Source organism: Anabas testudineus, chromosome 2 (assembly GCF_900324465.2).
Source record: "Anabas testudineus chromosome 2, fAnaTes1.2, whole genome shotgun sequence".
NCBI classification, from domain to species: domain Eukaryota; kingdom Metazoa; phylum Chordata; class Actinopteri; order Anabantiformes; family Anabantidae; genus Anabas; species Anabas testudineus.
The window spans coordinates 1,123,695-1,136,200 of NC_046611.1; the positions used below are offsets into that span (position 1 = coordinate 1,123,695).

The 12,506-nt window shown below is 42.8% G+C and overlaps 1 protein-coding gene and 1 long non-coding RNA gene across 7 annotated transcripts; one reads left to right on the forward strand and one right to left on the reverse strand.

The window, feature by feature from the left end:
* Nucleotides 1–433: 433 nt before the first annotated feature.
* si:ch211-113j14.1 (cytochrome P450 27C1) lies at nt 434–11,214 on the forward strand. Of its 6 annotated transcripts, none has more exons than XR_003298899.1 (10): nt 435–1,000; nt 1,766–1,956; nt 2,202–2,401; nt 2,490–2,687; nt 2,794–2,957; nt 5,402–5,568; nt 9,031–9,112; nt 9,234–9,470; nt 9,714–10,528; nt 10,764–11,214. XR_003298899.1 is itself a non-coding variant. In XM_026362061.1 (10 exons), exons 1-9 carry the CDS (start codon nt 767–769, stop codon nt 9,828–9,830), a joined length of 1,590 nt encoding a protein of 529 aa, XP_026217846.1. In that variant the 5' UTR covers nt 435–766; the 3' UTR covers nt 9,831–9,872; nt 9,967–11,214. The 6 variants fall into 6 exon arrangements, 4 of the variants coding, with proteins under 4 accessions (XP_026217848.1, XP_026217846.1, XP_026217847.1 ...); XR_003298898.1 differs by having other exon boundaries at nt 9,714–10,060; nt 10,144–11,214; XM_026362061.1 differs by having other exon boundaries at nt 9,714–9,872; nt 9,967–11,214.
* LOC113163442 lies at nt 4,042–7,342 on the reverse strand. Its single transcript, XR_003298900.1, has 2 exons — nt 6,143–7,342; nt 4,042–4,446 (listed from the first exon to the last, which is right to left on the reverse strand). It is a non-coding gene; the product is annotated as an uncharacterized LOC113163442 (long non-coding RNA).
* Nucleotides 11,215–12,506: the final 1,292 nt, after the last annotated feature.

Sequence of the window (12,506 nt, forward strand, 5' to 3'; positions counted from 1 at the left end):
AGGTATTTGTACTCGGACACGACCTCCACCTCCTCCCCCTGTATAGAGAGTGGGATGACAGGACTCCCAGATTTCCTGAAGTCCATCACCAGCTCCTTTGTTTTGTTGATGTTCAGTTGCAGATGGTTGAGTCCACACCAGTCAACAACAACTGTCCACCATTCCACGGTACTCTGTGACATCTCCACCCTTAATACATCCTACAACTGCAGAGTCATCAGGGAACTTCTGAAGATGACAGGACTCTGAGTTGTACCTGAAGTCTGAGGTGTACAGGGTGAAGAGGAATGGAGACAGAACTGTCCCCTGTGGAGCACCTGTGCTACAGACCACAGTGTCAGACACACAGTTCTGCAGCCGGACGTACTGTGGGCGGTGGTGAGGTAGTCCATGATCCACTTCCGGAGAAGACCTCCAAAACAAACCGAAGCCACGATCCCTCACAGACATGTCCCGTGGGTTTCTCCCACACATGCGCATTAGTGAGTTTAAAAAGTTAAAGGGACATTCCGCCGTATTTGCTTCAGCGATAAAAAGCTCGTTTCTCTTCCTGCTTCATTTCCAAATGTTGGTGGAGATGCTCTTCTTCCTCTGTGTGGTTCAGAAGTTGTTTTTAACTCACTTTACGGTGCTGAGCTCTAATCTAAGGTCACAGTATGTTCACATCACGGTGGGTGTGAACGGAACCCGGCCCCGGAGTTCGTCAGCGTCCTGCAGAGACTCCACATAAAGGCTGCAGCTGCGAAACTCGGCGCACGGATCCATCATGAGCTTCCCGGTGGCTGCGGCCCGGTCTCCCCGCCTGTCCGCGCTCTGCGCTCGGTCTCTGTCGGAGGCCTGGCCCGGAACCTCCGCTGGGGTCTCGGTCAGAAACCTGAACATCCAGACTACAGCGACGGGGAAGCTGAAGAGCAAGGATGAGCTGCCGGGGCCGAGTTTCTCCACCACCCTGTACTGGTTGTTTGTTAAAGGATACGCAGAGAACAGCCACTTACTGCAGGTACAGACTAAAACCAAGCTGGTGTAGAGCTGTTCTCATCTAAAACTGGTCTAACTATCACTGACTTAGGGTTCAAAGACAATTAAGTTATGAAAAAAGAGACAGGTTTTAACAGAAGATGATTTACTCTTTATTGAATCTCAGTAATTCTTGATAAAATATGTAGAAATGTTTTTTATCTCCAGCTCAGAATAAACTTGAATCTGCAGACAAAGCTGGGAGTCTGATGACTGACCTGTACAGACAGGACACAGACAGGACACAGACAGGACACAGCAGCTTAAACATCTGAAATATTTGCAAAAGCTGTACGTAATAAAAAAGATTGTCGACTTCTCAGTGCCCAGGGTCGTATTTATCTGTGTTGGTAATAACTTACTAATAGGGACAGATCATGCTGGATAGTGTCATTAATCATGCACAGCAAGAGAAAGTAGGAATAAATACATGCTTGTATAAATACAAAGTCATACATTCAAAATAAGATTTATGTGAGTATCATTTTCACAGTTATCATAATGTCCCTTCCAGAATCATGTGTATTACAGAATATTACTGCAGTGTGAAATGTTATTGTGTTCTTATGAACAGTATTTGAATGTTGTAGTTGGAAGAGTGAAGCTGATACGGTTAGGACCTGGATATACATATACATATATATATATATATATATATATATATATATATATATATATATATATATATATATATATATATATATAACTCTGATTATGTAAATTCTCAATTTGCACTTTTACACACTAGGGTCTGCAGAAGAGTCTCTATGGGCCCATCTGGCGCTCCAGATTCGGCCCATTCGACGTCATCAATGTGGCGTCTGCAGAGCTCATAGCTCAGGTGATCCAGCAGGAGGGTCGCTACCCAGTCCGAGCTGAGCTGCCGCACTGGAAGGAGTACAGGGACCTGAGAGGACAGGCCTACGGTCTGCATGTGGAGTGAGTGGATTATTATTAGTGATCCAACAAATTGGATTAGTAATAACCTCGAATGTTTTAAAGAACAAAAGTTAACACGACCATAAAACCTTAAAAGTCCTACTTTTTACATGGAAGTCTAAATGAAAGGTTAATGTTTTTAAAATCTGATTTTATAAGACCCTTCTGAAGGAGTTCCCCAGGGCTCCACTACGGGTCCCATTAAATCTGTTAACTTAAGAACAAAAACCTCTTCTCATCACTAGTACAGGACCAGAGTGGCACCGGATCCGCAGCGCCCTGAATCCCAAGATGCTGAAGCAAAGAGAGGTGTTGGGTTACGCCCCCATCATTAACCAGGTGGTTGGCGATCTTCTGCAACGCATTGAGCTCCTCCACAGTCGCAGTCAGGACCGAGCCACAGTGTCAAATCTGCCAGCTGAGCTCTATAAGTTCGGCTTTGAGGGTAAAAAGTGCAGTGAAACCACAGGGGGACAGTATGAAGAAAGGTTTTGACCCTTTTGACCTTTGTCCTGTCATTTACCCCCCTGTAGGTATCTCGTCCATCTTGTTTGAGACCAGGCTTGGTTGCCTTCAGGAGGAAATTCCCCAACAAACACTGTGCTTCATTGCAGCTGTCAACAATATGCTGACACTTTCTGACATGGTGATCCTCTTTCCACGCTGGACTCGCAGCATCCTCCCCTTCTGGAGGCGCTTTGTTCAGGCTTGGGATGAGCTCTATGATATTGGTAGACAGCAAAACAAACCACCAACAACCATTCTTGCAAATTGGAGTTTGTGAAATTATGTGAATGTTTGGATCCATATTTTTTGGCTTGTGTGTCTGGTTGGCAGCTAAAGTCCTCATTGACAGGAGGATGGCTGAAATCGAGGCCCAGGTGCACCGTGGTGAGCCGGCAGAGGGCATGTATCTGACTTACCTGTTGTCGTCAGACAAACTGAGCAGAGCTGAGGTCTACATCACCATCACTGAGCTGCTGCTGGGGGGAGTCGACACGGTAAGGAGGGGGAAGTGGGTCCTGGTTTAGTGCCATGGTTTTCTTTTTTGCCTGCAGTTGTCAGGGCTGGTTTTATCTCATGTGACACTATTTGCTTTTTGAACAGGAAACTATGCCTCAGTGCTTCGAATTTTAGTTTAATGAAAATGTTTTGTGCATCATTTGAATGTTTTTACATCTGTGGTTTTGATTCTCAAAGTATCATTTGAGGATTAGGATGTAATATCAGTCACTCACCTGCAGACTTTGAAGGCAGCTATAAAGAATTTCAGTTCGATTCTTTAAAGAGAAGCTGGATTTTGGTTTGAAGAGATTCTCATGATTGAGGAAAATTAAACATCCAAACCTCTCAAACCACTTCCTGTATTTCAAACAGCGGCAGTTTGCCAACATGGCTGAATATGCGACATTTGACCAGTGCAGTGCTTCCTCTCTTATCATATAGCGTACACTGAAGGAAATGGTTCTGCCCTGTGTGCAGTCATGAGTTCCTCCCCAAGACAACAGGGAGGAACTTTGAGCTTCGAAGGAGTCCCCCCCTTACTGCACCTCTCTGAACAGTGGATCACAGCAAACCCACCCCGTGACTCGTGTTAGTTTCAGCTAAATTCCAACTTTGGGAAGAGTTTCGTACCTGACGTGTCGATGTGGCTCAGTCCAGCAGAGATTGTGTAAATGTATGAAGGCAGGTAATGGTCACAGCTACAGAGACACAGAACCCCAGCACAGATTTTAAACCTCATAGTTTGTTGAGTAGGAAAACATTTGAACTACTAACAGAAGTGCAGATTAGTCTATTAAGACTAAGCACAGAATATAAAGTGGTTGCTTGAAAACTACAGAGGAATCATGTTACACTCTGACTTAAAGGCGAGGACGTGGGCTCGGCCTCGACTGGAGCTATACTGTGTCTCGCGACACTGACATGATGCAGAGAATTAGTCAAAGGTTAAGACACAACTATTTATCAGTTGTATATATCTCTTCTACGTTGTAGATTTGTCAAAACTGTGAAATAAAACAAATGGATTGGGGACAAAGCAATTACCTTAACAAACATCTACACAAAACCAGGGATGAAAAGTACATTTAGTTACTTGTTCTTTACTTGAGTATTTCCATTTTATGTTGCTTCATAAAACACAATAATTGAAGGATTTCACAGCGACAGCTGAACAGTCTGAGTTTCTAAAACAGTTTCCAAGTTACTAAAGTACTGTACTGATGTCTGGTTGTAAAAACACACACGACCTTCAGAAGCTGCAGCAGATGGGACTGTTCGGAGATGGGAACAGTGTTCTGCTGCTAATTAGCTCAGTTTGGCTTTATGGATTTAAAATCAGCAAATAATAAAAACAGCAAGTCCACAGCTGGTTTTGTAGCACGTACGACCGACATTAAACCTGTGTGGCTGCATTCCCAGGTGAGGCCGAGGCTTGTTGTTGGTGCTGTTGTAGCCGTGAGCTGGAGCTTTGTGTAATCTGAAGATCTGTGGGTGACAACAGCAGTAACATGAGCTGAGGCTTTAATCACACATACTGACCCAAAAATCTCAGTGTACGATAAAAGGATTAAAAGAACACAGAGGTCCGTGTTAAGGTCGAGTGGAACTCCTTCTAGCAGTGTGTTTTGATTTTCAAGAACAGATGTAGAGGTTTTCATTTGTGGAGTTAAGTCACACAAAGGTCAAGTTTGTCTGTTTCATCCAGTTCCTACAGACCAAATGCAAATAAAGGTTTAGTTTTTTATTTTCTGTCTTACACCAGAAGTTGTCAAGCTCACCAACATTTCCACAAAAATGAGTGTGAGTTCACTGTTACTGTTCTAGACCACGAACCCACCAAGTTCAGACTCTCTGTCTCATCGGCATAAAACTGAATACTGAGGAACTTATCGTCAGCAGCTCTACTCTAATTTACGTAAAGTAGAAGAGAACATGTCTCCCTGCTTCAGCCTGAATGGAGTGAGAACCAACCAGTCCTAAAATGATTTACACTGGGCTTTGTCCACGGCTTTGATGGTGTTAGAAAATCTTCCTCCAACACTCAAACTAATTCGGTTCTATTCCATAAGATCCCTCTTAATCCGGTCACAAGCTTTGACGAGTTCTTCTACTCTTACTGGCTCTTACCACAAAGGATATAGGACATAACTTTGATGAACACATCCTGTTTCTGCTAGTCCAGTGAAATCCCAGGAGCCCTGAGGTACGAACTGTGACAGTGATTTGAATCTGGACTTTATGTGTGTTTATATGAGTATAAATCCATAAATTCCAAAGGACACTTACTGAAGGAATCTAAGTGTTTGTGAAAGCTGCAGTATTTTGTCAGTTATCATGTGTTTTCAGTTGTTTCCCGTGTTCTTGTTCTTGTTCTTCAGTGGTTTGAAGTTCAGTAGCAGTTCTCTCATGTCTTCTTCCTTCTTCTCCCGCCTGGTGTCAGACGTCCAACACCTTGTCATGGACTTTGTACCATTTAGCGCGGGACCCCAGAGTCCAGGACCGTCTGTACAGGGAGGTGAACTCTGTGTGTCCAGACAGACGCGTACCGACCACAGACGACCTGAGCCGGATGCCCTACCTGAAGGCCGTCGTTAAGGAAACGTTACGGTGAGAACAAATCATTGTCTACTATTATCCAGGAACGGACTAGATGGTCTAATATTATCCAGAGGATTGTGATAATTACTCAGACAAGAAAATTGAAGATTTATGTGCGTGGTACAAGCATGTTGTTTTTTTGGGGGTTTGTTTTTTTTGTTTTGCTATTTTAAAAAGTTTTGAAACTCCTCAGAGTTGATGCTTGACCCCTTATTGGGAACTATAAGGAGGGCATTATTGTTTGTTATTCAAATTTGTAATTGAGTTTTAATTTAATTGAAATTTGATTTACCTGCATTTTATTGTAATGATTTATTTATTTGATTTGATTTATTTATTTAGCAATACATTTTTATTTTACACATTAAAATACGAATAAATTAAATAAAGTACAATCCAAGTAGCCACAGCTTTCTCTAGTCCACTCACATCCAAACACGACTGTTTGAGTGATAATTCAATTCACATGAAGTGAAGAGACTTTTATTCTGTTGTGTGAACAGACTTGTGCCATAGTTCAGCTTGTAGTATTTAGCCCAGGTTACCTGAGGGCAGGCAGCAGCTTGACTCAGCTGTTACTCACCTTCGGGAACTTGGTGGTTAAAGGTCGTCAGCAGGCTGAGATGGATCCGAATGTTGTGTTTAACTCAGTCTGATCAGTCACTGCAGTATCACTCACACCGAGCTCTTTTGTTTTGGAGCTTGAATGCTTTCTTTCATCTGCAGTTTGTATCAAACACTTCTTCTTCTGTGGTCTTCTGGTCCATTTCCTGTTTCTGGGGGTGTAAAACACGGATCTGTGCCAACACCAACACTTGCAGTACTTGCATTCCTGTGAGTTCCTGGAAGGGGCTGCCTCAACGAACACACTTCATAACTTGCCTGAGAATCATCGGGTTGGAAAATGGCTCCAGAACCACTCTGATTTAGAGTACATTCATTTACAAAACTAAAAAGCAGCTGCTAATAGCTTGTTTGTCATACTTAGGTTTTCAAATGTGAAGAAATAAAGCAGTGAAACTCTCTATATCCAATTACTCATTTTTCTCAGACCTTAACTTTTACAAGAAACAGGAAGTCGAATATTTGAGGAGTTAACACTGTGGTCTGCAGCTTGGGTCTAGTTTTTAGCCGGTTACCCCAACCCGCTGACAAATATTAACAGCTATTAACAGTTAATTTTTGCTATGTGTCATTGGATGTTCTGACAAATTAGTTTAATACTGAAGAAGTATTGATGGTTGGTGGTTTGTCGTCAGTATGCAGCAGCTTGTGCTGTGTCAAGCTGTGGTTACTTGTTCAGCATGTGGGCATTTATCAGATAGAAACGAGCAGCTGCAGAGCGCACTGCGTCTCTTTATATCCACAAAATGTCCAAGTTTTAGAGCTTTAATTCAACTGCACGTCTTAATAAAGCAGTTTCTCTGCTGTTCTCTCGTTAAAGATGTCACCCAACTTGAGGGTGAAAACACTTGTTCAGATTTTCAGGCTTGTTTGTAGCAGCTGTGTTCCCTCCGTACCCACTCTACACGAGAACGGTCTTAAAGACTAGTATCTACATTTAGGAAGTTTTGTTAGTCAAACCCTGTGCATCACACAGTACTGACACATGAGGGTGGCTTCTGTGTATCTAGACACCACAGGTTTTGACTGTGCATCAATATTTGACACCAGCTTTAACCACAACATTTACTCTCATCATTTCACACGCTGTCCATCTATAGGAGCACACACAAACACAAAACAGCAGCGACCAGTAGCGGAAATGAATACAATTTACATCTGAAAGATGGAAACATGTCAAATCTAGCGAGTGTGTGTGCTCAGTTCAGTTTGTTGTGTGTGTGTTGAGGAGCCTGATGGCTTGGGGGAAGAAACTGTTCAAAAGTCTGGTTGTGAGGGCCCGAATGCTCCGGAACCTCTTCCCTGATGGCAGAAGTGTGAAGATTGGGTGTGAGGGGTGTGTGGGGTCGTCCACAATGCAGGTAGCCTTGCGGATGCAGCGTGTTGTGTAAATGTCCGTGATGGAGGGGAGAGAGACTCCAATGATCTTTTCAGCTGTCCTCACTATCCGTTGTAGGGCCTTGCGATCCGAAACGGTGCAGTTCCCAAACCAGGCAGTGATGCAGCCGCTCAGGATGCTCTCAATGGTTCCCCTGTAAAATGTGATTAAGTGATTATGAGCATAATAACTCTTGCTAAGAGATAATGTCAGCTCCTCATGATAAAGAGCAGAATCATCTGCAGCTGGAGAACAGACAAGGGTCCCTTTAGTATTGGAGCAGTAATCATAACCTCATAATCATTATAAAAAAGGTTTTAATAGAACAGGAACGTGGCAAAAGACAAAGTAAAAACCAAAAACATGGAGGAAACCGGGACAAAGAAGCAACAGAAGATCAAACCACAGGGTAGCAAAAGAACATAACAGGAAACGTGAGACGGTTACAGAGTAAAACAGAAAAGAACTGGGACGAAGGTACAACAGAGAATCAAGAAACGAAAGACAAACGGGCTACAAGACTAACAAAGAGGTGAGGAGGTGCTGAGTCAGCGCAGCTTACGAAGGTTGGCTGGTGCACAGGTGGTGAGAAAAACAGGTGAAAGTAATAGAAGAGAAAAATCAACTAATAGGGGATCAGAAGAAAAATCCAGCAGCTTGTGAGCAACTCACTCCTCGAAGTGTGTGTGGAGGGGGGAGCAGGGGGCAGGAGCGGCTTAGGTTCGTGTCAAGTCAGCGTGTCGTTGGGTTAACATTCAACCAGCAGACCTCAGAACTGTTGATCGTCTCGTGGAACACAAAGTAAAGTGGAGCTCCACTTGTTACCTGATCTGGACCTGGACCTGCTTCCAGTGGTTCCCGCACCTCCTGCATATTAAACTCATGCTGCTGAGTTGGATTTGTCCCGTGATGGAAGAAGAAAGACTGTAGCTCACAGTGAGCTGGTTCTACACAGTTGATGTCAGAGGGAAGAAGGATTTAGATCCTTTAGTACAGAATACCACAGAGTAAAAGTACTGCCTGAGTCAGTACAAAGGTATTCGTACCTGGATATAGTATTCAAAGAGGAGAAGCTGCCTGGAAACCGTTGGGAGTGATATGCAGTAATACTTGCATTTAATATAATACTTAATAATAATACTTGAATACTTTATAGTTTATAAGCTGATCACATGTTTTGTGTGTAAATCAAAGTAACTACAACTGCCAACTCATACTCATTCAGTTCAGGCAGGACTTTTGTCAGTAGGAGTAGTATTAGTAGTATTAGTAGTAGTATTACTTCACCTGATCTGGTGACGTGTCCCGACCTGTTTTTGGCAGCGCAGCTCAGGTTAGTAGCTTCATCATTTATTGATATGAGGGAACATGTTTGCTGATGGAGGAGGAACAGGAACAGATAAACGTGTCTCCAGGTCACGATTTTCTCTGACTTGGAACCGGTTTGTTCTTCGTGTGTTTGTTTGTAGCCTGTATCCTGTGGTGCCTGGAAACGGAAGATTCGTCTCAGAGAATGAGGTGATTGTGGACAACTACTTGTTCCCGAAGAAGGTGGGAGAGCAGGATTAGACGCCTCCAAGTGCTCTTTAACTCACACTGCACCGTTTCAGGTAGAATAGAAATAATCAGTGTTGATCTGTAAGTAAATACAATTGCTCCTCTTGGCTTCCAGACTCTGTTCCACCTGTGCCACTACACCGTCTGTCACGACGAGGCCCAGTTTGTCCACGCACAGCGTTTCATGCCGGAGCGGTGGCTGCGTGCTGAAGACACCGACAGCGGCTGCAGCAAGGCCTCGCCTGGTTTCTACCAGCACCACCCTTACAGCTTCATCCCGTTTGGTGTCGGGGTGCGGGCCTGCGTTGGCAAGAGGGTGGCGGAGATGGAGATGCACTTCGCTCTCTCCAGGGTGTGTGACTGGAGACAGACCGAGCTTATCATCTAGTTTTATCTTTTGACACTGATAACAACAAGCAGCACATTTAGAACTGACTGTCTTTATGTTTTCCCACGGGTCAGGACATTTCTACAGCTTTATTGACAATAATACTTCAAAGAATCCTTCATCACTTCCATCAAGTTTCCCTTAAATCTCTTCACAGCTTTAAGACCAACAATAAAAGAAAGAACTAATGAGTTTGTGTCCCTGCAGCTGATGCAGCACTATGAGGTCCAGCCTGAAGACGGTGCACCAACTGTGGAGCCCAAAACTCGAATCCTCCTCATCCCCTCAAAACCAATCAACCTGCGCTTCCTGCCCAGAGGCTGAGGACGTGGAAGAGGGCAGGTCGGTACCTCCAGGTCCCTTCAGGTGTGTCTGAAACAACGAGTAAAAGAGCAGGTTCTGTTTACAACGAGAAATCTGTTGCATCAATCTGAGCACGACTGTGTTTTATAACTATCAGAGCAAAAGAAAAAGTCACCTGTCAGCAATCATCACCATTCGTAGCCTGGAATCACTCACAGGAGCAAATCAAGTGCAAACGACACATTTAACCAGTAAGAGGGATGTGAAGGGATGTGAAGTCCGTAACGTGTTCACCGTGTTCGTCTTTAAATCTCATCGTGTTCTTTTTCCACAGCTTCCAGAGGGGAAAAGGTCCTGAAGGTTTCACTTCCTGTGCTTCTGCAGGTTAAAGACATCTGCATCTTTCTATCTATCATCTGCACATGCTGAGGACATTCAGTGACAGGATCCTGGCTCCTCAGTCTAATCCTTATCTAAACCTGATCCTGATCGGAATCCTAAAGCCACGTTTTACTTGCTGAGACTGTTCTTCCTGCACAGTAGAAAGTGCTTCACTTCAGATTCAGCCTGATCTCGCTCTGCTGCATGTTTGGAGGTCACTGTACATGTGCACTAGAAACTCTCCACCTCACTTTGCACAGACACGCGGGTTCATGGCCGACTTTGACTTCATAAACAGGTTCTGCTAACTATGACAGATGTGGTTGGATTTTAAAGAGGTGTGTGTGTGTGTGTTAACATGACACCAGACTTCAGTCATTTTTTGTCAATTCACCTTTTTTTTCTTCACCTCTAAACTTCTGTTTCTGTTCAATGTAAAAGAGAAAACTTCATGGAAATGGTACATGAATTATATGAATTCATACATGATGATACTTCAGTTCTCAATCAGGAATACACAAGAATCAACAGCATCTCCTGCTGTAACTCATGATGTTCTTCTTTTTCATTAAGTCTGCAGCTCAGAATCGGACCATTCGCCGTGCTGCAGGAAATAAGAAGAAGAAGAAGAGAAAATGTCACATGAAAATCAGTGACGTTTGGATTCTAAGTCATGATTGAAATTCCTCAGTTTCCGTCTGGTGTTATTTGATTCTGAGGTCCTGTTCATTCTTGTCTAGTCCTGATAGATGAAAGAGCATTAAATCACAGTCCATACAAGACGAGGAGGTAGGGAAGGAAACAAGGAGGTAGGGAAGGAAACAAGGTTTATAGGCTGAACTGAAAGTAGTGGACATTTTTCAAACAGTTCTCAAAATTACAGTTAAAAAAAGTCCTGGCTGTGACTTTACCTGTCAGACAGGTGAGAGGCCCCGCCCCCTCCTACATGTTGTATGTACCTGTGTGTATTCTGTACATGTAAAGCAGTTCTCACCAATGATATAAATCTAGTCTGCACATTGTTTGTTCAGCCTCGTCCTTCCGGCACAGATTCTCCTGGTTGGGTTCTGATCGAGAGCTTTGTGTAAAACCGTCCGTGTTGTAAGATGCATTCAGTGATTTCATATTTCCTTCAGTTACAGGTGTTTGATGACAGGTGTGAAACCAAATGGCTCCCTCTGCTGGAGACATGTACACAGTGGTGAAAGAAGTACTCAATACTACAGAGTAGAAATATTCTGTTGTAAGTAAACATTCTGATCTGATAAAAGTACAAAAACATCCAACTTAAAGTACCAAAAGTAAAAAAAAAACTTCCGTATACAAAGTAATGGTTATTCATTTATTTGATTATAATTAAGTAAAAATATAAAGTTTACTTTAAAAAGGAGCAGGTTCCTCATAATTGTGCTAGTTTGGTCACTTTCCTGTGACCTGTGCTGTCACTGTGCAGTATGTAAATGTTTATGACTGTTGTGTCCAGTAGCATGTTTTTTAACAACAGCTCATCTGAAACCATCTGAAAGCAGCTCCTGTTTCCGACGAGGATCCAGATCCATTCTCATGGGAGCTGTCAGGTTTTTGGAGACAGCGTTTCAGCGTTATTAAATTATTTACATTTTATTTGTGTTGAATTACTTTTAGGAAAATGAGCCCACCACAGGTTTAAATATAAAAAACATTAAATATTTCCACCTCCACCTGGAGGTTTAAGCTGAACAAACATTTGTTCATAGTTTGTTGTGAGAAATGAAGCACGACCTCATTCAGTTTAACTCATGGAACCCCCACCAGCTCTGCACATTGGAAGTTCTCCAGCTGTTTCTAGGTTTATTGGATTTATTGAACTGTACAGACACAAACAGACGTTAATCTTGTAAATCAGCCAGATGCTACTTGTTAAATCCAAATTAACCCTGTGCCAAGAAAAAACATCTAATCCGTCGGCTGCTGACCCCAATCCCTCCTGTCCTCTGACGTTTGATGTAGTCAACACAACTCGACCCTGTGATATTGAAGGTAATGAGACAGACGTTGGTACAGCTCGAGTCCAGTAAAGGTCAGTTGTGTCTTTTAGGGTTTGGATGGAGGTTAATATAAAATAAAAATAAATAATAATAATAAATAAATATACATTTACATGTAGGTATTTATCAGAAGCTTTCATCCAAAGCCACTTACAAGTGAGGTATGAAGCAAAATATCTCATTTAAAGTGAAGACTTCAGTTTCATGTGGTAGAAGTGTAAGATTTTTATTTTGAAGGTTTTTAGGGCAGAGAAAGATTCACAAATATCTAGAGAAACAGAAGTCACCA